Source organism: Phoxinus phoxinus (assembly GCF_949152265.1).
Source record: "Phoxinus phoxinus genome assembly, chromosome: 13".
In the NCBI taxonomy this organism is placed as follows: Eukaryota; Metazoa; Chordata; class Actinopteri; order Cypriniformes; family Leuciscidae; genus Phoxinus; species Phoxinus phoxinus.
In genome coordinates, this window is record NC_136888.1 from 30,015,349 (window position 1) to 30,042,133 (window position 26,785).

At 40.2% G+C, this 26,785-nt stretch overlaps 2 protein-coding genes across 2 annotated transcripts; both read right to left on the bottom strand.

The window, feature by feature from the left end:
• Positions 1 to 2,514: 2,514 nt before the first annotated feature.
• On the bottom strand, positions 2,515 to 19,707 carry marc1 (mitochondrial amidoxime reducing component 1). The gene is made up of 8 exons (XM_079632473.1): positions 18,978 to 19,707; positions 18,422 to 18,592; positions 12,562 to 12,727; positions 12,241 to 12,381; positions 12,095 to 12,156; positions 11,946 to 12,017; positions 9,749 to 10,328; positions 2,515 to 3,078 (listed from the first exon to the last, which is right to left on the bottom strand). Exons 1-7 carry the CDS (start codon positions 19,226 to 19,228, stop codon positions 10,214 to 10,216), a joined length of 978 nt encoding a protein of 325 aa, XP_079488599.1. The 5' UTR covers positions 19,229 to 19,707; the 3' UTR covers positions 2,515 to 3,078; positions 9,749 to 10,213.
• A 356-nt stretch (positions 19,708 to 20,063) lies between these two features.
• On the bottom strand, positions 20,064 to 25,990 carry kcnk3b (potassium channel, subfamily K, member 3b). Its single transcript, XM_079632907.1, has 2 exons — positions 25,617 to 25,990; positions 20,064 to 22,878 (listed from the first exon to the last, which is right to left on the bottom strand). Exons 1-2 carry the CDS (start codon positions 25,897 to 25,899, stop codon positions 22,025 to 22,027), a joined length of 1,137 nt encoding a protein of 378 aa, XP_079489033.1. The 5' UTR covers positions 25,900 to 25,990; the 3' UTR covers positions 20,064 to 22,024.
• Positions 25,991 to 26,785: the final 795 nt, after the last annotated feature.

The window sequence follows — 26,785 nt, forward strand, 5'->3', positions numbered from 1 at the left end:
AATTTCATGACTTCACGGGTACCACAAACCCTTGAATTCAAATTCAACAAAAGACCCCTGACAGACAGCTAGAACATCCATGCAAAAACGTGTTGGATCGTTGCCTGAAAGACAACAAAAGACCTATGTCACTCTGTTTACTTTGCATGTCTGTAATTACTTGCCCTCTAGCAGACACTTTTCATCGTAGGTGTCTCACAGTACACTAATAACAGGGACTATTCACGTAAAGCAACCTGAAAGAGTGAAGCTGCTAAAATTCAAGGGGCTCAGGACACTATTAACATGGGCAGGTCCCCTCTCCCCGGGCCCTTAGTGGACCTCTCTGATCACAGGGCCCGAGACAGCATTCCCGCTTATGGGGACAGTTCCTGTCTCATGGAAACAATGATGAGGACTTAATCTTTAAGAGAACTGTAGAGATCTCATAAAGGGACTCATAAAGGGCGGCACAGTGGCTCAGTGTGTAGCAGGAGACCTTTCTGTGTGGAGTTTGCATGTTCTTCCTTTGTCTGCGTTGGTTTTGTGTGCACGCGCGTGTGTGTGTGTGTCCCAAGCCATGTAATGTGGGTGTGTGTGTCCCAAGCCATGTAATGTGGGTGTGTGTGTGTGCGTCCCAGGCCATGTAATGTGAAGGGTTGGGGAAAGACCTGGCGAACTACCCCAGGAAAATCATTGGCAAAACAAATTCATGGACAGTCTCTTGCCTATTGCAAAAGATGGCCCATATATCACCAAGAGTTGGATATGACTGAAATGGTTAATGAATGAGTAACTCATATAAATGGACACCACAAAATGAAAGTGGAGAAAAATGCTTCAATGATTGAGTAAAACCGAAATGCTATTGTCATTATTCTGCTCACCGAGTTTGTCATCTTAGTGAGATATTTCACATAGATGTGCTAGCCTTCCGACAGGAAGAAAATTATTAACTCTCTTTCCCAGTTAGGAGGAGCCGGTTTACTGAATGAGCGACAAACATGCTGGCAGGAGACATCTGCCCTGGTTATGAGATTCTTAAGCTTGGAAAAATGGATTTAGCAAGAATTACATTTACAAATGCAACCCATGAAAATATACTAATTCAATAAAAAAAAAATCAATATCACAAGATTTTTCTTTTTAATTTTATGATATCTGCGTTTTCACTATGTTAACTTTCTCTACCACAGAAACTCATATATATATATATATATATATATATATATATATATATATATATATATATATATATATATATTAGTTATGATCATTTCAAGTTACAAGTTACAAGTTATATTAAAGGGACTATATGTAGAATTCAGAAACCCTTCTTATTAGCGACACCGGTGGCCATTAAGTGTACTGCAGCCAGCAACTTATTTCTCGAGCTCACACACTTTCACACTAAACGTGTAAGAGACTGAGGCTATGTTTACACGGAAACGATCTGAAGAGAAAACGCAAAAGTGGCGTTGCGTTATCACTTGTTAATCTGCGTTTAGACGAGCGTTATAGGGGAACGCGATGGTGGAGCGTTTTTAAGATTTCCACTCTGGAGGGTGGTTTCACTTTTTTGCGTTTTTAAGCCCCAAAAACGCCGTCCCCGTGTAAACGAAAGACACATCCGATAAAATATTTTTACGTTTTCACCCGCGAGCGTTCTCGTGTAAACAGGCTATGAAAGTGATTCTATGCCCCGATATACTCACGGCAAACTTCTTGTTACGTTCTTCGCTTAGAAAGAAGAGAAGAACGCAACACAAAATGTTCTTGATGAGTCATGGCGACATGTGAACGTGAGTGTGATTGACTGGAACTGAACTGAAATCTGAAGTGGGACATTCCCACGTCCAACCTAGTCTATTTCTATTTATCCAGAAATATTTCCTTATTATGTTTGAGACGTTGTTTGTATGTTTATTTGTCTTGTAGTTTCGGTGAGCCAAAGAAAAATTTCCACCCCGGTGGACAATAAAGAATTATTCTATTCTATTCTAGTCTATCTATATCTGGTATACACATTGCACATGTGCAGGGGAAGAACAAACATTTTGCTGCCACAAAGCAGAATCTATACACAAATGACAACACACTTATAGAAGACAGAATGCATTCTAATAGAATATTTAGAGATTTCTGTTCCAGTAAAATCTTGAAAGATTCTTTAAAATCTCCTCATTAAAGGGATAGTTCACCCAAAAATTAACATTTTGTCATAATTTACTCACCCTCATGTTGTTCCAAACCTATATGAGTTTCTCTCTTCAGTTGAACACAAAAGAAGATGTTCTGAAGAATGATGGTCACCAGACAGTTGACGACACCCATTGACTATAGTGTTTTTTTTTCCTACTATGGAAGTCAATGAACACCGTCTGGCAACCAACATTCTTTAAAACATCTTCTTTGGTGTTCAACAGAAGATAGAAACTTATACAAGTTTGAAACAACTTGAGGGTGAGTAAGTAACGACAAAATTTTAATTTTTGGGTGAACTATCCCTTTAACAGTTAATAATTGATTAAAACGGGGATGTCAAGGCTTTTATTCAGGCTTATTTGAAAACTACAGGTATGCGTGTTGAAGCAGAAAATAAACTCTCCAGGAACTGAGTTTGACATCCCTATAGATTAAAACATTCTTTAAGCCATGAGAGGAATTAAATTAGCAACTACATATAATAGACTGTAAATATGAGAAACAGAAACATAGTTTAAGTGTCACTGGTTGTCTTCTACTGTAACTCCTTGTAATCACTGAAATGGCACCATCTATTGGATGTTTTCCAAATGAACACAGTACTAGTTAAGTTTCAAAAAGCTTTATGTTCAGTGTGCCTGGTCTCCTTTCAACATAACAGTATTGGTAATTCTATTCAATAGTTCAGTGTCTGATGGTTGAGATCATTTAACATGTTGAGAGAAAACAATACTGAAATAGCACCAGGTTTTTGACAACATCATATACTCAATGCCTCTTTAAATCAGTCACAGACTGTTACAATTAAGTTGTTGATTTGAGTTGTTACATGAAAACTGATCATTACCGCAATGCAGCATAATTATCTGGTAATAGATAATTGCAGTTAATACACTGGTCATTGTTAAAGAGGAGGTCAGCAGCACCATCTGCCGGACAACTTTATTATCCATACAACAAATAGCTATACCAACGACATAGTGATCATGCCCCGATCACGCTGACAGACAGCCAATCACACCATAGCATTGGTCCGGTGACCGTGCGCAGAACTTTTTAGTTTCGTTTCGTTTTATCATTGAGAGATGGTTCGTGTGTTGTTTTTCTTCCTAATTCCTGCCTGAGTTGTGTGCGTCAATGACTAAAAACCACACATATACACACGCACATAAGTTACCATCCATTCCAATGTAACCAGTGAACTTGATGGACATTAAAGTCATTTAAATGGGTTTCCTGTCTCCGTGTCCTTACCGACACACCATGGCGATGACCAAGTCTACCTAAGAACCAGTCCACCTTCATTACAAAATTGGTCCTTCGAGCCGGATCCAGGTCATTACCATGGCAACCTCAGAGTCGGCGATGTCAAAGTCTGCCCCTGCCTCATCCCGACGTCCACAAAGAGCAATTCAGAGGCCTGTTTACCTAGATGACTACGTGGTCGACTATGCTGAAAACCCATCAGGACAGGCTGTTAGACCTAAAGAGAAGGTAATGGTGACTTCAACCCCCATCTCCTCTCACCACCCATTCGGAACAGCTGGTTCATCTGAGGACTTTATGTTGCAAATAATGGAAATCAACAAGCAACAGAGCGAGACTGCTAGGCGCCAAACAGAGCTCTTGGAGAAAGTCCTGTTACATAGCACTCCTCAAGCATCTACTCACTCCTCAAGAGCATCATCCCGGCATCAGACACCTAGAGCCCAGATCCTGAAATCAGTGGAGAAGGGACAGTTGAAATCTGATGCTAGCCCTGATGATGTCTGCTCAAACCGTCATCCTTGGCCACAGCCTGCCAAACCCCAACCCCCTTTCTTTGAGGAGCTTTCACAAGTATTGAGGAAAACCCAAATCAGAGACACTCATTTCCAGTCACCACCTCCTGTGAGTAGAGAGACTACCCTTTCAGCACACCAGTACGCCTCACCATGCAGCAGTTCTCTATCAGAACCAACCAGAACACAAGTGCGCAACAGAGAAGAGCCCTGGATGAAACCATTGCCTCCTCACCCTGAACAGAGACCGAGCCAGACAACCCAGCTTCCTTTCTATCAAGTGTCAGCCCCAGAGGCCTTTCCAGTACATAGTCAGTTTGCTTCAGGATCTGAGCCAATGCAAAGAACTGTGTACCCAGTTACGACATCTCAGCTTAGAGCTGAGGCTGTACCCTACACTCCCCATCCCTCACCATCATACTGGGTTCCAACAGTAGAAGGCCCAACCTTCCCAGATTTCATTAAAGAAGACAGAGCTCAGTACGTGGAACTTAGGATTGCTCTGGACAACCTGCTTCATCCACAATTACCAGAGCATTATAAGTACTCCATCCTTCTTAAGCATGTGAAGGTGCCTAATGGTCATAGACTGGTGTTAGCACATGCAGAGTCAGTCATGCCTTACACTAACGCCCTGCAAGCTCTTGACAGAAGGTATGGTCGTCCCTACCAGTTCGTACTGAAGGAAATAGAGACTTTGGAGAGCCTGACGCCTATCCGTGCTGGTGACGAGCGGGCATTTGACGACTTTTCCCTCAGAGTCCAAGCAGTAGTCGGCATGCTTAAAGCCCTAAAGGGGGATGGGATTGAAGAACTGCACAGTGGGTCAAATGTGAAACGTCTTCTGAATCGTCTTCCTCGTTCACAACAAACTCAATTCAGGAGGCATCACCTAAAAAGAAACCCAGATAAGACTAAGTTCTCCCTCCTCGAGTTTGCAGATTGGCTGCAGCTAGAAGCTAACTGTATGGAATTTGACCCAACTGACGAGACAAGAGCCACAAAACGAGATCAAAGGGTAGCAATTCGGGGACAAAGCAAACATACCACCATACTTCATGGCGTGGAACAAAGACAAGCCATAGAACCAATAACCAAACCCAAAGCAGTTCATCCCAAAGTACCCACCAAGCCCAAAGCCATCTGTCCATACTGCAGTGCAGAACATTACCTTAGCCAGTGTACCACATTCATAGCGTTAACCAAAGAGCAAATGGTTGGCTGGATCAAAGATAATAAACGGTGCTGGAAATGTGCACGCTCCCACATGGCCAAAGACTGTGACCTAAAGAGGCCTTGCCACCTCTGCCAAGCCAAACACCTCTCCATACTCCACGACATCAATCAAAGGAAGGATGAGGTTACCAGTGAGAGCAATAGCCTATACAACTCCACCACAGAAACTCTATACTTGGACCAACCTCGATGTGGCGGGAAAGTGTTTCTGAAAGTCGTTAAGGTTACCATCCATCACCAGCACAAAGCTTTAGACACATTTGCTGTACTTGATGATGGCTCAGAGCGCACCATTTTGCTCGCCACAGCTGCACAACACCTTGGTCTAAAGGGCAGACCAGAGCAATTGAATTTACGGACGGTGCATCAAGACATCAGAACATTGCACGGTACTTCTGTGAATTTTAGCTTATCCACCCCAAGTAATCCAAGAAAAAGGTTCAACATTCAGGGGGCCTTTACAGCAGATAAATTTGGACTAGCAGAATACAACTACCCGGTGAATACCCTACAGGAAAGGTACAGACACCTCAGAGGGATACCAATACCCCCTCTGGTCAAAGCTTGTCCCCTACTGCTCATCGGTTCAGATCATACTGAGCTCATAACCCCAATTGAGCCAGTGCGATTGGGCCCACCTGGGGGCCCAGCCGCTGTCAGAACCCATCTCGGCTGGACCTTGCAGGGCCCCTCCAAACATCTGCAGGAACAACTCACAGTCTCACAGTGTCTGTTCACATCTAATTGTTCCCCATCTGCAGAACTGTTTCATCAAATTGAAAGGTTATGGCAGATGGACATCCTGCCTTATCGCAGTGAGAAGATGGTGATCAGGTCACAACAAGACCAAGAAGCAATGAACATGCTGGAGACACAGACAGTGCGAGTGAAAGTGGATGGAATTGAACGATACGCCACTCCACTTTTGAGAGTTAAAACAATGCCTCTGTTACATGCTCCAAAGGATGCTGTGATGGGCCACCTCCGTAACACTGAACGTCGGTTAGCTAAGGATCTGCCATTAGCTAACAAGTATCAAGAAGAGATCCAAAAACTGGAGAAAGCTGGTTACGCCACTAAAATACCACCTCAAAAGGCATCCCAGTCTGCAGAATCATGGTATCTGCCACACCATATTGTGACCCACAATGGGAAACACAGAGTGGTATTCAACTGCTCGTACACCTTTAATGGGGACAATTTGAACAAGCAGTTATTACCTGGACCTACACTGGGCCCCTCTCTCCTTGGAGTGTTAATCCGCTTCAGAGAACATCGAGTTGCCATCAGTGGAGACATAAAGGGGATGTTCCACCAGATCCGCTTGCTCCCCAAAGACAAACCCCTTCTAAGGTTCTTGTGGCGGGACCTAAAGCCTGGGAACCCACCGGACGTGTACGAGTGGCAGGTCCTTCCATTCGGAACAACCTGTAGTCCCTGTTGTGCGACATTTGCAGTGCAGCGACACGTTTTCACCCATTGCCAGCAGGGTGATAAGATACGACAATCAGTTGAACGCTGCTTTTATGTTGACAACTGTTTACAGAGCACTGCATCCTCAGTTGAAGCCCGTGAGCTAATCGATGGATTAAGGTCCTTACTGGCTTCAGGTGGGTTTGAAATCCGTCAGTGGGCGAGCAATGAGGCCTCAGTGATTAGCCATCTCCCCAAAGAGGCTAGATCAGAAAACACTGAGTTGTGGATTTCCCGCAATCAATCAGACCCTCAAGAAATGACCCTGGGATTAAACTGGCACTGCGTACCAGACACCCTACATTACCGCCATCGTCCTCTATCCTACCATGAGGTAACAATGAGAAACATATACCGGGTCCTCGCCAGCCAGTACGACCCCTTGGGTTACATAATACCTTTCACAACCAGAGCCAAAATACTAGTAAGACAATTGTGGGAGAAAGAACGAGAATGGGATGACCCCCTTCTTCCTTCTGAGCTGCTGCAGGCCTGGCAAAAATGGGAAGCAGAACTGGAACACCTACCACTAATCACTATACCCCGGTGTTATGTGTCAGCCACACTAGATGTCCCAGAGGTGGAACGAGAACTTCACATCTTCTGCGACGCCTCTGAGGCAGCCTATGGGTCAGTAGCATACCTCCGTACTGAACACCAAGGTCAAGTTGAGCTGGCATTTGTCCATGCCAGATCCAGAGTATCTCCAAAAAGGCAACAATCAATACCTAGGCTCGAACTATGCGCCGCCCTCACTGGAGCACAGTTAGCCAAGTTACTCCATAATGAGATCTCACTGGAAATCGGAAACACATTCTTGTGGAGTGACTCAACAACAGTACTCACCTGGCTGAAATCAGAGTCCTGCAGATTCAAAGTTTTTGTAGGAACCAGAGTAACTGAGATACAAGAACTTACTGAAGGTCATTGTTGGCGCTATGTAGATTCAGAAAGGAACGCTGCGGATGACATTACACGTGGCAAAGCCTTGCTTGAATTATCCCAACCCAATCGATGGTGTAAGGGGCCTGACTTCCTCTACCTACCACCTGAATCATGGCCAGAAAGTCCTGCCATTGGACTGAATGAGGACCCTTGTGAGCTTCGTAAAGCAAAGTTTTGTGGCCTCACTTCGACTGATCCTGTAACACCACTGCCAGATGCGACCCAGTTCTCGACCTTTGAGGATCTCCTGGAAGCTACCTCTAGATCCATGCATGGGGCGACGGGAAAAACAGGTGACCCAGGATCATCGGAGTACCAGCAAGCTGAAACAAATCTATTAAGGAAAGCCCAATTAGACAGTTTTCCAACAGAATATCAGGCTCTTACAACTGGTAAGCCAATCCCTTCATCTAGTCGTTTGCTCACATTGTCACCAGAGTTAGACAAAACGACTGCACTCATCCGCGTAGGAGGACGACTACGTCAAGCTACCAACTTAAGTTACAGTACTGTACATCCCATAGTATTGGACCCAAAACACCCTATAACTCGCCTCCTCATTAAGCAATACGACACCAAACTCTGTCATCCTGGTCCAGAAAGGGTGTTCGCAGAAATGCGAAGATGTTACTGGATCCTCAGAGGGAGAGAAGCAATAAGACGCCATCAACATTCATGTGTCGAATGCCAAAGGTGGAGAGCCAAACCTAACATACCAAAGATGGCAGAACTTCCTCCCGCCAGAGTCCGCCTACTGAAACCAGCCTTCTTTTCCACAGGGGTAGATTGCTTTGGCCCATTCCAGGTAAAACGAGGGAGGAGCAATGAAAAGAGGTGGGGAATCATTTTTAAGTGCATGACTACCCGCTGTGTCCACTTAGATCTACTGAGTAACATGGATACAGACTCCTTTCTGATGGCTCTTAGGCGTATGGTTGCTCGACGTGGAACTCCTTCTGAAATCCTGGCGGATCAAGGCACTAATTTTCGAGGAGGTGATAAAGAGCTACAGATAGCTTTCACTTCCATGAGTCCACATCTCCAAACCCAATTAGCGAAACAAAAGATACAGTTCCGGTACAACCCCCCGAACGCCCCACATTTCGGAGGTATGTGGGAGCGCGAAATCCGCTCAGTTAAAACTGCCCTACGTACCATAGTAGGGTCTCACATCCTTACAGAGGAAGTACTCCGAACATTCCTTATAGAGGTTGAGGCTATACTCAATGCGAAACCACTGGGGTATGTCTCTTCCGATGTGGCAGATCCAGATCCGGTGACCCCGAACTACTTGTTGATGGGGCGGCCAGATGCATCACTACCACAAGTGATTTACCCAGAATCCGAAATTCTAAGTCGGAAAAGATGGCGGCACTCACAAGTATTGGCAGATCAGTTTTGGACAAGTTTTATTAAGAATTACTTGCCCACCCTGCAACCACGTCAAAAATGGATGAGTGAATGCAGCAACCTCACACCTGGGACTGTTGTTATGGTAGTAGACCACCAACTTCCTCGTGCTCTGTGGCCTGTCGGCAAGGTAATAACCACATACCCTGGATCGGATGGCCGGGTCCGCTCCGCAATGATCGAGGTTAAAAACAAGCACTACCATCGACCAGTGTCTCGTCTCATCACACTGCCTGCCATCCCAGATAATGACCCTATAACAGACTGACAAAGAATATGGAAAGTACATTTGCAAAGCAAATGTAGGGGCGGCTGTTAAAGAGGAGGTCAGCAGCACCATCTGCCGGACAACTTTATTATCCATACAACAAATAGCTATACCAACGACATAGTGATCATGCCCCGATCACGCTGACAGACAGCCAATCACACCATAGCATTGGTCCGGTGACCGTGCGCAGAACTTTTTAGTTTCGTTTCGTTTTATCATTGAGAGATGGTTCGTGTGTTGTTTTTCTTCCTAATTCCTGCCTGAGTTGTGTGCGTCAATGACTAAAAACCACACATATACACACGCACATAAGTTACCATCCATTCCAATGTAACCAGTGAACTTGATGGACATTAAAGTCATTTAAATGGGTTTCCTGTCTCCGTGTCCTTACCGACACACCATGGCGATGACCAAGTCTACCTAAGAACCAGTCCACCTTCATTACAGTCATTTTGAGGTACCTATAGAATACAGATTACTAACAAATCACAGAATTCATATCTTCTCATCGCAAAAAAAAGGTGAAATTTTGTACATTAAAGAATGTGTTTATGAAAAGACAAAACTGTCATTATTTACTTACCCTTGTGGTATTATTTTGAGAAAGAAGATTTTTTTGTTTTAAAATCTTCCCACACAAAAAAAAAATGTATAGGGTCGTGTACCTTTATCTTTTGCAGAAGACTAATGGTTTTGTAATCTCGAAGACATTTGATCTATTCCAACCATAATTCTACAGCTAATACAGAAAGTTTTACAAACAATCTTTACATATGATTTTATTTTTCTTATTAAATGAAAAAGATAAGAATATTGATTCACTCTAAATTCAGACACTGTAAATTAGTCCACATGTAAATGAATCACGGTTTATGATATGGTTTGATAGATCATTTCATCCGGCCCCATTTCAATAGGTGATCGTATAAACGGGTTCACCAACATGAAGGACACCTGTTTTCTTGACGGTGTAGTACTGTCCCAATATTGGCGCAGTTTTCTGGTTAGGGTCAGTCAGTCGATAGCTATGAAGCAAAAAAAAATCAAGTAGGTGATGAAAACCGTGGATATATTAAGAGATGCCAACAACATGATATAATAAAATTACCCTATGCGCAGAATCAGGGCTTCCTTTATGATTTCGTTTTTTAAAAGGGGGAAGGGGATATTGGTGGTTGCACCACAAATATGTTTATTTATATATAATTCATATATACATGGGGTTGGTAATATTTTTAATTTTATTTGAAAGTCTCTTTTGCTCACCAAGGCTGTATTTATTTGATCAAAATGATAAAACGTAATATTGAGAAATATTTTTAGAATTTAAAAATAGCGGTTTTCTATTTGAATATGTTGTAAAATGTAATTGATTCCTGTGATCAAAGCTCAATTTTCAGCATCATTACTCCATATACATTTATGTATTCTTTGATGAATAGTTTAAACTATTTGAAATAGAAATATTTTGCAACATTATAAATGTATTTACTGTCACTTTTTGATCAGTTTTGTGCATCTTTGCTGAATAAAAGTATTAATTTTCTTTCTTTCTTTTTTTAATCTTACATTTTTTTAATCAAATAACAATATTTTATGGGGCTTATTATTTTATATTTTATTTTTTGGCCAATCATTAAAATTTTTGTTGAATCATTGATTTAATAAAGACATCCATTATGCAGAAAAAATATTATATTTAATAGTTCTATTTAAAATAAATATTGTTCTTTGAAACTTTCTTTTCATCAAAGAATCCTTAAATTATCAGTTTCCACAATAATATGAATAAAATCAGCATATAAAACAAACTGAATACTTGTTTACACGTCAAGCCTCGTGTGCACCGGGACGATTATCGCGCGCTTATCGCCAACGTTTTTCGACGCGTCTTTGCGTAGCAAGCAATTCACTCTCTGACAGTAGATGGCGCTTATTGAAAAACAGAAATCCGGTACTCAACGCAACTTTACACTTCTGACACTCGCTTGTCATACAGAAGAAGAAGAGAGCCAGTATTTACGTTCTTGCCAAACCTATTCACACACTTTTTGCTAACTGGCAAACAGAACATGGATATTTCAGACACCAAAGAGACTAGCAGCAGCTCTACATTTATCTTGCCTCGTTGCATCTTCTTCTTCATCTACTTACTTCCTCTTTGTCGTCGTCTTCTATCAATGTGTGCTCGGCAAGACCGCTTTGTGCTTGAGCGCCACCAAGTGCTGTAACTTCAGCAGCTCCAGGCACGTGAACAATCTCATTGGTCAGCCAGCTTTTAACGCAGGGCATCACACCAACAAAAAAAACGAACCAGAGGCGGGGTTTTTTTATTGCTCTTTTACGCCTGCCATTTTGCCCCCGCTGTGCATACTCACACTGGCGCCCTTTGTTTAGTCAGGAGACGTTAAACGTCACCGATAAGCGCGCGCAATGATTGTCCCGGTGTGCACGAGGCTTTACACATTATGTCGTGTAATAATGTGACTCTTTTTCTAGATTCTGTAACTGATTAACTAAAAAGAAACAAAGCCAAGTTCTTTGGCAAGAAGCACAAGAAGAAAATGATTGACTAAACAACCGCCATGAACTCCTGCCCTTTGATCTGGGTAGATTTTAATTCAACTAATGTGTGCACTTACTTTTTGAGCGTGTTCAGTGGTTCTTTCCGGGTGATGACTCCAGTCTCAGGGTCAACGGTAGTAAAGAGACATCTGAATATTAATACACAGAATTAAATATTTTACATTACTAACGATTATACTTGTGAACAGTGTGTATTCCACTTTACCTTCCACAGCCAACAACTCTCTTCATCTCCACTTGGCCAATCTGAATATGATCCCATGTGTCCTGGTGTAGGAATAACAAGAGTTTTATTTTACATCATATACACCTTACATTATATCATTCATATTGTATTATATTCAGTTATACCTCTGTGAATGCCTCACAGTCACTGACAACAATACTGGGACGAAATTGAAAGACAGTAACATCACTATCCAGACGGCTATTCAGGTCCCTAACAGAGGCCTCTGACATCAGCATGATGGGAGCAGCATCAGGATAGGCCACCTGAAGAATTGAAAAATCAGATCAGATTTTGCTATATTAAAAACTAGTAATCGCAGGTACAATTATGAGACATGTTTTGTCCCACATCTCAAGAGTCAATATTGAAATTTTACAATAATAATTTTATGGTTACAGATCTTTATTTGTAGTATGAGACATGTACAGGGATGTCCATCAAACCTTTTCGTCCTTAGGAAAGAGGGGATCTTTCTCAGAAGGCCTCTGGGCCTTTAGATGAGGTTCAAAATGCACCAGGCGAACTGTCTTGTCTGATTCCAGGTATCGAGTAAGCCAGTCAGACACATCGTCCCCGCAGTCCCTGCCCTGAACGTCTATACTAAAGACTCTGGACACACAAGCAAAATTATTTTATAAGTTTCAGTACACCACTTCAACTAGAAGAACTATCTTACAAAGGAAACTATGGCCACACATAAAATGAGTTGGCACAGGCACACAACAGGGGTCTCATTTATAAAGCGTGCGTACGCACGGGGCTGGAAACGTACGTACGCCAGTTCCCACGCAAAGGTTGTGATCTATAAAAAACTAACTTGACGGGAGAATGTGCGCACCTTTAAGCAAACTTTGAGCGGTGCGTACGCAGATTCTGGAGACAAAGGGAATTGGCGACACTGATGGTGAGCTGGAGTTAAATGTCTTTTTCGTCACTTTTAGACAGAAAATCGAAATAAAATTATACATATACAGAAATATAATTCAAATATAATTTCACTCACCAAGCCTATCACTTGAAGCAAATATCCACATCTTAAATGTCCGCGCCAGTGAGCGCGTTGGGCCGTTTACGCATATCTAACGGCAGATGAAGTAAAACTGTAAATCTTCATTATGAGTCCTAATTATAAATAGGCTACAGTGCATGTTCACAATAACAGTTTAAACTATGTCAGTTTTACTTCTGATTACTAAACTATGTCATATTACATTTAGATTAAATATGAAATTCTTATTAATGGAGTTAAACACTTAAACTAGCTACATGAAATTTACTGAAAAGTTAAAATAGCCTATATATATATAAATAGCCTATAAATATTTGTCCTGGATGCAATGCTTTTGAACACTTTTCCTTTGGCATGCTGTGTTTTAATGTTTTAACTACAGAGATAATTGCTGCCAATGATAATAGCAGATTGTGCAAATATAATGCACAACAAGGTCGATCTGTTTCCATTAAAAATATAAATCAATTAAAAATACTATTTGGTCAGTGGAAAAGATTGAGAAAAACTTTCTCTGAAATGTATTTTACACTATTTGATTTATTTATTCAAAAACAAGGCAAGGATAGGCTACTAAATGATTTTTATTAATGTAATGTGACGGCACATCCGTATTTCATATTTTCCTAATGTCTTGTACCGTTAAACATGTTATCACGTGGATGAATAATCATATGCAAATGATATGCAGATGAGGATATGCATAGTAAAACTAGCCGTTGTAAGCTCCATATATGGTTATTTCGGGGAGGAGACGCATGTGCGCACAATCTACCACTGACTGGGATTTCTAAAGTGAATCCTGCGCAGTTTTTGGCGTACGCACGGTTTTATAAGTCTTTATATTTCTTTGCGTACGCCATTTTGGGCTTTCGGTTGCACGTACACTTTTAGTAAAGATCCTACGCACAGTTTTATAAATGAGACCCCAGGTCATTTTTTAAATAATTTTTTTTTTTTTTTTAACCCGCTTCATCAGAATGTTACGAAACGTGGTGACTTTTATGGCATTTGGAATGTGAACACACAAAAAAAAATTGAGGGCATGCTTCGAGGAGGCTAAGTGGTCGTAAAAAAATAAAAATTGCTCTTTGGTCAAAAATGACCGACCATAGGAAATTAATGGAAAATCGACAAAAACACAATCACATGTACAATCTACAAATCGGCCACGATGCAGGAAGAAAAGTGCTCGGCAGTGAAGGGGTGAAACTCTAAAACATCAAGAGTGCAAAACAGACACACAAACACCAATGAATTGTCATCGAAAAAAATTCTGTTTTGAATTTATAAAAAAAAAAAAAAAAAAAAAAAAAAAAAAAAAAAAAAAAAATCACAGCTTCATTGGAATGTTACGTTGACTTTTATGGCATTTGGAATGTGAACACACACAAAATTTGAGGGCATGATTCGAGCAGGCTAAGTGGTTGTAAAATAAAAAATAGTCACACTTGTGCTCTTCGTTCAAAAATGACTGACCATAGGAAATGAATGGGAAATCGACAAAAACACACAAATTCTCTACAAATCGGCCACAATGCAGGAAATAAAGTGCTCAGCAATGAAGGGGTGAAACTCTAAAACATCAATAGTGCAAAACAGACCCACTTACTTACACACACATAATTATACATTCTGAAATGAGATCAGATCCAGATGGATTAAGCTGTGATAAAGCATTCCTGTTTATTTTTGTAAAAAATTACGTGTAACAAAATGCTTTCTCTGTATTCAGGTTTGACTGTAGTAATAACAGTGGTGGGCCGTCAGGGCCAGCAAGGCCTTCTCTGCTGGCCTAAACACTATGAGAATCACTGACTTGCACTTTAATATATATTTTTTATGAATGAGTATTAAATTATTCCCAATAGTCCGTTCTCATAATTTCATAGCTTTTCTCTTGGTTGCGCTGCTTCCAGTAGTGTATATTTATTTTAGTGCTTTTATCCAATCATATTTCAGCCATCATGTGTTGCCAGGGTCAAATATATCTGCCTCGAGGCCTTCAGAATCGATAGTGCGGGCGCCTGTAGCTTAAATGAATGGCAATGAAACTGTTGCTTTAACCAATCAGATAATCGGTCAGATTTAATCAGCCAATCAGATATCGAGTTGATTGCACCGGGGCCATCTAGCAGGCATACAATAACGTAGGCATTTTCACGCCCTTTGATTGGATGGTCAGAGCGTGTACTATTATTACTGGTAGTCAGAGCTAGCTAACCGCATCTGTTGTGAACTGTGTAAACTAATGGCGCTTTTCCATTACCAGTACCAGCTCGACTCGACTCAGCTCGTCTCAGCTCAGCTCGGCTCGGCTCGCGTTTCGCTCCGTTTTCCATTGCATAGTACTTCCACAATAGTACCTGGTGGTCGTCATAGCGACGCGACACACACCCGCTACCCACACACGCAGGACAATGGAGGAAATCGAGTGTATGCTGTTTTACATAATATTAGTAATGGGTATATCACGCAATCTCTGGCAAAACTATTTAAAAATGCCGGGGTTATTCAGGATACTCCGTCTGGCGCGTGCAATGATGGCGCAGTGAATAGTGACGATTCTCGCTGACCAATCAGCAGTCTCCCGTGTGTCACGTCACGTTTTAGTATCGCCTCAGCTCGCCTCGGCTCGCTTAGAACCTCGCCGGAGGTGATACGAAAAAAAGTACCTGGAAGCAGGTACTGGTACAACTTTTACACAGTGGAAAACCAAACAGAGGCGAGTCGAGTCGAGGTGAGGCGAGCCAAGGCGAGCTGGTACTGTGCAGTGGAAAAGCGCCATAAAATACCTGTAGATTTAATAGTTTTTCAACCCACAAATTAATGTTCATTTCCTTCCTCGACCACCAGCAGGTTCAAATCTACCGGAAAAAATCCCTTATCCAGCTTACGCAGAGTCACGGATCTCTATCGATCTGTCCGGGTAAAAACAGAACTGACTGTAATGTAAAGTTATGCCAGGACTGATTTTGAAGGCAAAAGTCCCGCTGATCTCAATGATATCGTTCATAAATCTGTGTGAGAGCTTGTGTCGGCTGTAACGTTACACATCGTCATGTTTTGCGGTGTTTTCCCTGTTTAACGTTACTGCTATCGAGCGGACACTCTCAGCACTGAAGCGAATTAAAACTTATGCCAGAAATACGACGGGACAGACTCGACTTTCAGCACATTAACCTCGATGGCGATAGAAAAGGTAGCTGGGACTGAAAAGCACAGACAACCTGTACAACCAAGTAATTCAAGTCTTTTTGAGGAAAGAAATTAGGATGGATTTTGTGTAAAAAAAATCAGTTTTGGAGAGTATAATGCATTTTTTGCCCCTGTTTTTGTCTGTGCTGAATATGATTTTCTTCCTAATTTTTCTTGTTAATTTATGATCGAAACAACTTCTTTTTTTCAAATATTAATACTATTGTAGCCATTGAAGGATAAGACAGGGATGAGAATCCGTTTCTGAATTTATAATCGGAACGCAAGACCCACTGTAGGCTACACAAAAGCCGAACTCAATTGCTCGTTTCTCTCTACCCGGCCTTTCGCGAACTCACCGCATTAACCCTATAACTGCCGGTGCAAAATAAAAACAGGAATATCACAACAATTATAGAGAGTATGTGCGTGCGCTGCTACAATATTAAAAGTTATTAATTCAGGGTGGACATCACTGAAGGCCTAGGTGAGAAATGCACGGCCCGCCACTGAGTAATAATAATGCAAAAACGTGTAGCCTACACTTCACATCAAGAAAAAAAAATGAATACACCTTGACAAAAAGTATTATTTGAGAATTTACAAAAAAAATACATTCAAATCCACATCTTAAAATTAAGTAATTTTGTCCAATAATTACTAGAGAATTCACAAGCCTCTCCATAGAGAGCTATGCAGGCATCTAGTGGTAACACCATGAGATGACATGTTTTATTTTATTTTCTCTTAACAGATGGTGCTAATCTGATTTCTTTTTTTCTTTTAAAAGGCCTAGTCTCTATATTAATCTGAAATACTGCATTCATTGAAAAAATATTTTTTAAATAAATATTAAATATGAATAAGTACCATCAAATCCTCTCAAAATAATAAATATTATTGAACAAAAATATATTCAATTGGTTTTACTAGAGGGGAGGAAGTTTCATTTTCAGGTGTCCGGTCACTTCTGACCACGAAGATAAAAAGTGTGACTCCCAAATGTGGAACAACAGAGGGTTAAACAAAATGAGTTTGTCAGGATAATACAGTTCAAAATGAAGACAAATGTATTTAGGTTGTCCAACGTTATTGGAACATGTTCACAGTTGATGTGATGAACTACATCTGTGTGAACTTGGAGAAAACTGACTTTATAACACTTCAGGGAAATTCACGCAAAATATCTGTCATAAAAAAGGAAGTTACTGCAGTCGGGGAAGATTGAAGCCAAATCACATGATTTTTTGTTGCACATCGAAGGATTAATTCCAAAAGCGAGTTTCCATCGTAGTTTATGCGCATGTCTACTTAAAAAAATATTATCCACCTCAATTGAGCACATCGCCTACGTTTTTTTTTTTTGCACATTCATGGGATTTATGCGCATCTTGGCACCTCCATGTAGCGTTTTTTTATGCAATATCCCAAAATACACATAAAAATAGGTGGATGGAAACATAGCTACAGTTAACTAATACTAAGCTATTGAATAACATTTTCTTTAAGCGACATAAAGCTGAAAAAATATATACAAAAAAAAATCTTTAAATAGTAGTTTTTTTTACATAAATATTAAACATATTTTTATGTTTTAGAAATGTTGCCTTGACAGCTTACTGAAATAAAATTAGTTGAAGTCCTAAAATGACTAAAACTGAATGAAAAACATTTTTTAACAAGTAAACATGATATAAGCACATGCAATTACTTACTAAAATGAAAACTGAAAATGTAAAAAAATACAAGCTAAATAACAAATTCTTAACAAAATCTTAATACAATAATATAAAGAAAACTAATATAAAACTGCTTATACAGCCACTATAATCTATGGAGTTTATATCGAGTTTAAATCTCACAATTCTGACTTTATAACTCACAGGTGCGAATTTATATCTCGCAATTCTGACAAGAGAAAATAAGTCAGAACTGTGAAATAAAAAGCAGCAATAACCTTTTTTACTTTTTATTCAGTGGCGGAAACAACCTTCCATAAAAAAACACCCTGAGGTCAGCTGTCCAATGAAATACATCCATTTAAATGTGACTTAAGTGTTGGTGGGGTGGGTCACTGTTTGTAGCACTATATGTACCTGCAGTCCACAACTGCATTACTGGTCTGGTGAAGAGGAACCCTCAGCTCCTCCATCTGGGGTCCGTTCAGACACAGCTGCCCCCCCTCACAGCTCAAAGACACCAACACCAGACGAGGCTGCTGTCTGCCGGTCACCATGTGTCCATCCTCTGTGATGACCAGCCAGTGACTGCAACAAAACATGTGCACAAAATGTTATGGCGCGAATTATGAGTGGTTTGAGAGGTGTCTGAACTTTGAACCCCTCCAAAGATAAACAAAACATGGAAAGACGACAAGATTAAGCATTTACACAATACAAGTTATTAACATTTTCACTGAGTTTTCAAAAGTGTTAGTAGACACAAAAGGTACAAAATAAACAACAACTCGAGCGTTAGAATCTTTATCAGACGGTAAATCATTAAAAGTAACTGATAATTCGCACACTGACCCATATAACAGTAACTTACATTTAAAAGCGTAACTTGTATGAAACAGACAGGCTATACCTATGCGTTCAAAGACATTGCACGACTGGAAAGCAAAGATGCAGACTTCTAACAAATACTCACCGATCCCGCAGTTCGCCATATTTCAGCCCCATTCGCAGACATTCTGCTGTCTCTACCGACACCACTTTCCCAGACTTCATCGGATGAACCAGCAGCTGAGTAACAACTCCAACTCGGGTTAACTTTTTCTCCTGACGCATATATTTATACACGACACCGAGTCCAAGCAGAGCAACAGTTGTGCCTGCAGCGCATAATGCGATTTGCCGATTTTGGTCAAAGATTTTCATAATCATCTCTTTGAAGTTCATCTTTGTTTTCGGAAATAATAATCTCTGCCTGCGAAATTTGACAAGTCTGAAAGCGCTCAGCTGCACGATGTTTTATTGCAGCCAATGAAAAGGCGCGTTGCTAAGAGGTAGTTTTAAAGGGACAGGGTCCTCGCTTTGAAGTAAAAATGAAATCAGAAAACTTTTACACGCTCTGATTGATTATGAAAGATTCATCAGCAGGTTATTTCAAAGCAATAACCAAAAATAATATTTAATAACTTGGTCATCGTCTGAAACGACTTTTCTTGGCACCATGACCACTTTATGTTTCAACCCTCTCACCCCAAACACCTGTCAGTCATTCAGACCACTTTTCACTAGTCTCTCAGCGCTCGCTAAGTAATTATTTATTCAAAATAAGTAGCCTACCTAGTACATTCCTCTTATATACTGTCTATGTACATTCCCAAGAGAGTATGCGATACAAGATCAAATAAAAGTCCCAAGAAATGTTCTGTGTTCAACTAAAGTTTGTGGTATACTAACACAGACAAGACTAATTACTACATAAAATAATCTGGTGAAGTCAAGCATCAGACATGCAAATTAATGTGCATTGTTTTTAGTGGGTTCAAAATTAATTTCAGTCAAATCAAATTGTGTTTGTTTTTTCAAAATGTTGGACAAATAGGCTATGATATGAGATTCCACCCCAAAAAAAAAGGTTAACTGTAACATATTCCTCATTAAACCTTTCACAGTATACATCATTAAGTTCTACTGACATTTGGCAAAATAAAGATAAATTTCACATGGACAAAAAAAAAAATTTTCTATTATTTTATTATTATTATTATTATTCTAATCCGCAAAGAGTTATTTTTTGCCGTGGTCCCTTTAGTAAGGACAGGATTAGAAACATAAATGTACACTCTGTCCTACCCTCAATGACCTGCTGGTCAAAATATATTTTTTACATTTCACATGAATATAGATGCCAAACCAGAAAAATATACAAGAAAAAGCAACAGATGCCGCCGCCATGGGGGTGTGGGGGGGCAATACAGGCATTTGTTGTAATGGCGTTCCTTCTGTCACTGTGTCATGCAGGTTTAATAGCTGAAGGCAAAGTCTTGGGCACAAAGCGCTTTCTCCTTGGCAGGATGTGAAGATGGCACACACTCCTGTGTGAAGATGGCACACACTCCTGTGTGAGCCAAACATAGCCTGAGCAGCAAGGCCTCTCTGAGTCATGGGGGATACACAGGACACGATGTCCAGATCAGTGCTGAGAGGGTCCGTATGGGATAACTGCTGTTTTTCCTACAGCTCTAGTTCAGAGCAAGGTCATATTTTTTCTTTATCTTCAAAGCTGACATTTACGTGTAAAACATCAAGAGTAATTAGATACCTCAGGTTCAAAAGTCGTATTCGCTTTCCGTGCCGAGATGTTGACTCTGATGTCATTCTTAGACAACTCCGTCCTCGTTTTTGAAAAAACAAAGTGCAGCCAATCTGAATATTATTTTATCACTCCACGTGACCTCCATCAGGTTAATATGTTTAAGGAGGTTTCAAAAGGTCAATTTATTCCCTTAACACACTGTACAGAGCAGAGCTGAGAGCAGGAGTCATGTTGGTATGCCATCTGGATCAACAAATACCTGATAGGTGTTTCATTTAGCTGGTTACACTGAAGTACAGCGTAGGCTATTACAGGGGACTCATTACAATAATAGAGTCTAATAATAATAATATCCTTTATCAGATCGCAGTATACTTAATAAAGAGTGTCAGATGTAGTTCTCAACATCTCGGAAACTATCAATGCAACATGGTTGTGCAAATTGCATAATTATGGATTTGGCTGCCTTTTAAGGGGTTTGAGTTGAATTGGCAACACCCCACTGGAAGTTGAACGGACAGGAAGGAGAATTTATTGAAAAAATTTCAATGCAGATCATGCATTCAACGGAGCCCCCAAAGGAACATGGTGATGGGGAAAAAATATGAGAAGGGAGGAAAAAAAGTTTCCTGAAGCTTTTATTATATCAAAACTTTTCATATGCCCAGAGACACTTTGCTTTCTCTTTCAAAAGTTTTGCGTTCCCCTGAAAAATTCAGCGTTCACTCACAAAAACATTAAAATAGTGTTTTTCCTCCATTTTTGTTTTTGTGAGCAAATGCAAACGTATTGCAATATATATTTTTTCTCCCATCTCATATTTTTCAATCACCATTATGAAGTATATAAACTAAATAGACTTTTCTATTACTTTAAACATAAATGACATTTCATCTATCTATCTATCTATCTATCTATCTATCTATCTATCTATCTATCTATCTATCTATCTATCTATCTATCTATCTATCTATCTATCTATCTTATCTAACTGCATTGGAATTTAAAAGGCATTCTCTAAAAGTTCATTCTGAATGGCAAACAACATTGCAATGCAAAGCCAAAAAAGGCTGAAATTTATGAAAATGAACACATTTACAACTCTAATACCATAAGCATTTCATCTGAACAGGGTAAAATAGCATTCGAAATGGGAAGTTTTTTGGTAACTGTTTAGTAACGTTGTCTATTGCACCATTTCAGTGTGTACATATACAGTAAATGAGCTATTTGAAGTAGAAGACCATTTGAATTCTCCTAACAGTCATCGAAGCGTTGATAGAGAATAAATGTGTTGGTGTAAAAAGTAGATTTCATCAGTCCACCTCGATTTTGGGTGGTCCGTTCAAGCATCTTTAAGTGAATGCTATCAAAATAACTCATGTGACTCATTAAAGATCTGCAGTGACTGTATAAAGAAGTGAGGTGATTCAGACAGAGCTGCGTCTCTTGGAGAAGAGCCTGAACGGTGAGATGTTCCTCAGGTCAGCGGACACAGTGCTGATGGCCGAGCAGCGTTGAGGGTTACACACGCAGCCCGTGGGGCCGGGTTCGAAAAAGTCGGATTGCTCCATTAGCGCATCAGTGAAGGACATATCCTGCGGGAGGATCACCATTTTCTCTCGGCTTTTGTACCACAGGCAGGAGCACACCGTCTGGAAGTGAAGCACCTCGGCGTAGACGCTCTTCAGCCCTCGTCTTTTGTCTCGTCCCGCGGCGGCTGGGCTCGGAGGGTCCGGACGCCGCAGAACCGAACCGATCTGTTGATCTTTGGAGAGCAGCGCCCTCTGCGCCGCGTCTCTTCTCTCGTCCTGGGTGTTCATCGTCATGAACCGTAGCACCACTAGATTGAGGAAAGCACCAATTACTGTGAGGCCCATCAGGATATAGACGAAACTAAAGGCCACGTAATGAGGGTCGTTTTGGAGAGCGTTGTCCTTCTGCAGGGCTACGTAGTCCCCGAAACCGATGGTGGTGAGGGTGATGAAGCAGTAGTAGAAGGCATGGAAAAAGCTCCAACCTTCATAGTGGGAGAAGGCAGCTGCTCCTACGCACAGGGTGCTGACGCAGGAGAAGAAGCCGATGATCACCATGTTGGCCATGGAGACTTCCGGCCTCCGCAGGCCCATGCATTTCTTGGCTTTGTGCAGCAGGAACCGGACGAAGGTGTTGATGCGTTCGCCCAGGCTCTGGAACATCACCAGGGTGAGGGGGATGCCCAGAAGCGCATACCCCATGCAGAACGCTTTCCCAGCATCCGTACTGGGGGCGGCATGGCCATAACCTTGGGAAGGAGAGCAGGACAAGATGCGTGATTTAAAGACTCAACGATTTCATGGAAGACTTGATGTTGTATGTTTAGATGTTTGTAGACCTACAGATCCTGCATCCATTGGAATGGACATCACACGATTTGTGGTTTGAACCAATAAAATGTTATGTTTTTATAATATGGGTACACTGTAAAAAAAATCGAACCTCCCCAACTCAAATTTTTCTAGTGACTGGTCACATCTAAATTTTTCAACTGGCCCAAGTGAAATTCTGCAAATTGATCAAATTAAATTAGCAGAATTTCACTTAGCCAATTAAAAAAATTAGATGTGACCAGTCACTAGAAAATTTTGAGTTGGGGAGGTTAGAATTTTTTACAGTGAAATGTCTGGTCACTGATTGGTTCCTGATCAACCAATCACAATGAATATATGACCCCCTTACCCGCTCAACAACACAACTCAATCCTTAAAGGGGTAGTTCAGCCAAAAAAATTAATTCTGTCATTAATTACTCGTGTCGTTTCAAAACCGTAAGACTTTAGTTCATCTTCGGAACACAAATTAAGATCTTTTTATGAAATCTGAGGGCTTTCTGTCCCTCCATTGACAGCTACACAAAACTAATCCATAGGAATTACGTGGCTTAGTGCAAATTTTCTATAAAGACAATAAAGATATAGAATCAGTGAACTATGTTGGTAATGACGGAACTTGCCATCATGGTTGGCTAACGATGCTTTTGGGAAACGCACCACTTATTGAGCTTCAAGCATCACAATAAAGATAAAGATATAGTTCAAAAAATATATATATAAAAGAATAGCAGAGTTCACACCACAACTATAACGATAACAGCATAGAGAAACAATATAGTTTGAATCAATTTCAGAACGTGTTTTTTTTTTTTTTTTTTTGCAACTGATGAACGATAAAATCATTGACAGCCAATCAGAATCCATCCTGCTTTCAGAGCTCAAGCATTTAAAGCAGCAGACAACAAAACGCTGGTGTGGACACTAATATGTTATATTTATCTTTTTTTTAAACTTTTTTTTACCTTTTATATGGTCATTTATGTCCATGGTAGTGTCGTCAACTTGCACCCATTATAATCCTAGTATCAAGTGATAATATTCAAAGTTAATATTTTGAACTAACACAGGTTAGTCAAGACCATACCAGAGGATGTCGATAGGTCTTTGGTTCCACTGACTGGAAGATTTACTGGCTCAATTCAGGCTTGCAGAGAAAAGCATAAGTGTTCTTTGGTGGTGTATGTCAGCTTGACAACCTATTAAAAAGTCTGAATAATTTAAAGAGGTAAACAGGCCAGTCAATATCTTTACTATTTGTTACTGGCCAAAGTAATCAGACTATTCATCTGACGCACATCACCCCCCACATTTGTTTGTACTGGATGTTCTTTAACTTTCTGTAAATATTATTACTGACGTTCATTGCACTTAGCCATCGCAATGTTATGATGACGCTGTAAACTCCCCAATGAGGGCAGACTAATATGGCATTAGCCTGGGGATCGGTTGAAGCTCTGCACATAGCTCTCGGTATTGGGATGCCAAAAAGATTCACGGATCAAGTTTTCAACAAGCAAATTAGGACAATGATGTTCAAATTAATGAAGAGTTTAACATTTCAGAATATCTGTTATTTTTTTCCTTTTTTTGGACAAAGGCTGATTTTGTACCTATAAATAGGTCATAAAATATATATTGAAATATATATATATATATATCAAGACAAAAATGAATTACAATTGTCATGAAGGATGTTTGAAGATGTACAAGTATGATTATTTGTACAGTATACAATCACTTCCAATATAGCAAAAGCCATTTTTAATCTAATACTAAAAAAGCTATTAAATAGCCTTTCAAACAAAACATGATGGTTAAAGAGAAATAAATGAACCTCTAGGCCTCTATATATTTAGCTTTATTATCGTTCGAACAGGCAATGCAACGTAATTGTCTTCAGCTAGTGAAAACGCAGAGAAAACTGACATAACATACATTAGCATTTTGTAGGGTGCTCTTCCAAAAATAACCTATGACCATTTTTGAACTAATCCACCGGAAGCAATGACGAAATCTCCATGAACTGTAACACAGGATTAAGCACTTCAGTGATGACTGTATTGAGTCTAATTTCATTATATGGGTTAACTAAGCAATTTTAAAGAGCATATTTCACGAAGATTGAATTTTGCTGAATTTCGGCAATATTTTTATTTCAGAAGAAGCACACAGTAAAATGTTGATTTTACGTTTAAAACCTGCAGCTGCAGTTGACACAAAATTTCCGTTAAAAATACAGTTTACATGATGGCATTTTGGTGATTGCATATTTTAAAGTCCCTATATGATTACATTAACCTACCTAATATTATTACTCTTATTTGAGAAAATATGTTCAATGGAAAAACCAAACAATGACTTTAAGTCCATCGAAACACAAAACACAAATGCTATAAGCACCTAAATAACCACATTTGATTTTTAGTGGAGGGAATTGCCCCTTTTCACTTTACATAAGGCGATTCATAATTTTCACTAATAAACCATTTTTGAAAATTAAACATTTGTTTTTGCATAAAAGTAGGCTATAAAAAGTACAAACGATTTTAAAGTTGCATGGCATATAGCTTAGGAAACTATAAACATAATTCGACTAGAATGACTTTGTTAACAAATTAAGTTAATCAGTTAGAACTGGAAAAAAATATTACCTATGGTCGTTATCACAGTCAGGGAAAAATAAAAAGACCCGGCGAACCTCCACTGGACTCCGGCTTTGTGAGGCTTCAGAAGCAACACGACCTTTTCAATCTGATCAAAGTCAAGCCTGGTGAGATTATATTTATGCATGAGTAGAAATTTTCGATAGTCCAGCTTCCCCTTCTGGGTTTTCTCTTGCTTTGACTCGAGAGCATCAAAGACTCCCGCTCCAATGAGTAAATAGGACAAAGTGCAGATAATTAAGGCGAGTGTCCGCAGGTTTTGCCTCTTCATCTTCTCATAGTCGCTCCAACATATCCCTCAGTTTGCAAAGCTCCGGTCCGGGCATGGGAACTTTCCTGATTCATGGCTTGTCGTGACTCCCTTGCACCCCTTGGCAGCAATAACCCAACTGAGGGTCTCCTGAAAAAGTGGCCTCAGGGGACCGCTATTAAAAGAAGTCGTGTTTAGTGGGAGCTGTTCTTTCAGCACCACCCCCAGGGACTGATACACACTCCTTATATGGTCATTTGTTCCCTTCAGTTAGAGTATGAAGGAAGGTTTGCGCGTTATCGATCATAGGCTACATTGTAAGTCTTAAAGAATTTAGACAGTGTCCTTTTTACATATGTTACATGTAGGCTACTTAGTACTTACCATAATAATAACAACAGTAAATGATGCATAATTACATGCTATTAACCCTCAACCAAATCCTAATCCTACCCTAACCCTATGTAGCCTAGTTGCTTAATATTATTCAGTAGTTAAATATATAATTACACTGTACCAATGACGCCTTAAAATAATTGAACCAGAATTTTAATGTAATCGATTTTTTTTATTTCCAGTGTGTGAACAGCTTGTAAGGAGACTTAAAAAACAAGACCTTCCGCGACTTCCTAGTTTATGAAACCTTGTAGACTGATGTTTCTGAGAAGGACTCGGGCCGGTTTTGCCGGGAAAATCCAAAGGATGTGGCGTTTACTCGCGCTCCCGAGAGCTTCTCTTCCGCTCTATGACACATGAATGCTATGGCTACACAAAGTTCAGGAGGATAATGTGAAAGAGCCATTCTGTACTGTAATGTTAAGATGTCATGCAAAGAAAAGAGATTACAGTCAGATAGTAGCCCTACTGTAGGCCTATATAACATTCTTATATTCAAACTATCACAACA

Excerpts from the sequence above, each read along its gene's own strand:
- marc1 (XM_079632473.1), bottom strand. The coding sequence starts at position 19,228 with ATGAACTTCAAAGAGATGATTATGAAAATCTTTGACCAAAATCGGCAA. Across the intron at positions 12,728-18,421 it reads AATGCAGTTGTGGACTGCAG|AGTCTTTAGTATAGACGTTC; the intron begins GTACATATAGTG and ends TTGTGTGTCCAG. Across the intron at positions 12,382-12,561 it reads TCTTTCCTAAGGACGAAAAG|GTGGCCTATCCTGATGCTGC; the intron begins GTTTGATGGACA and ends TCAATTCTTCAG.
- kcnk3b (XM_079632907.1), bottom strand. The coding sequence starts at position 25,899 with ATGAAGAGGCAAAACCTGCGGACACTCGCCTTAATTATCTGCACTTTG. Across the intron at positions 22,879-25,616 it reads GACTGTGATAACGACCATAG|GTTATGGCCATGCCGCCCCC; the intron begins GTAATATTTTTT and ends CTCCTTCCCAAG.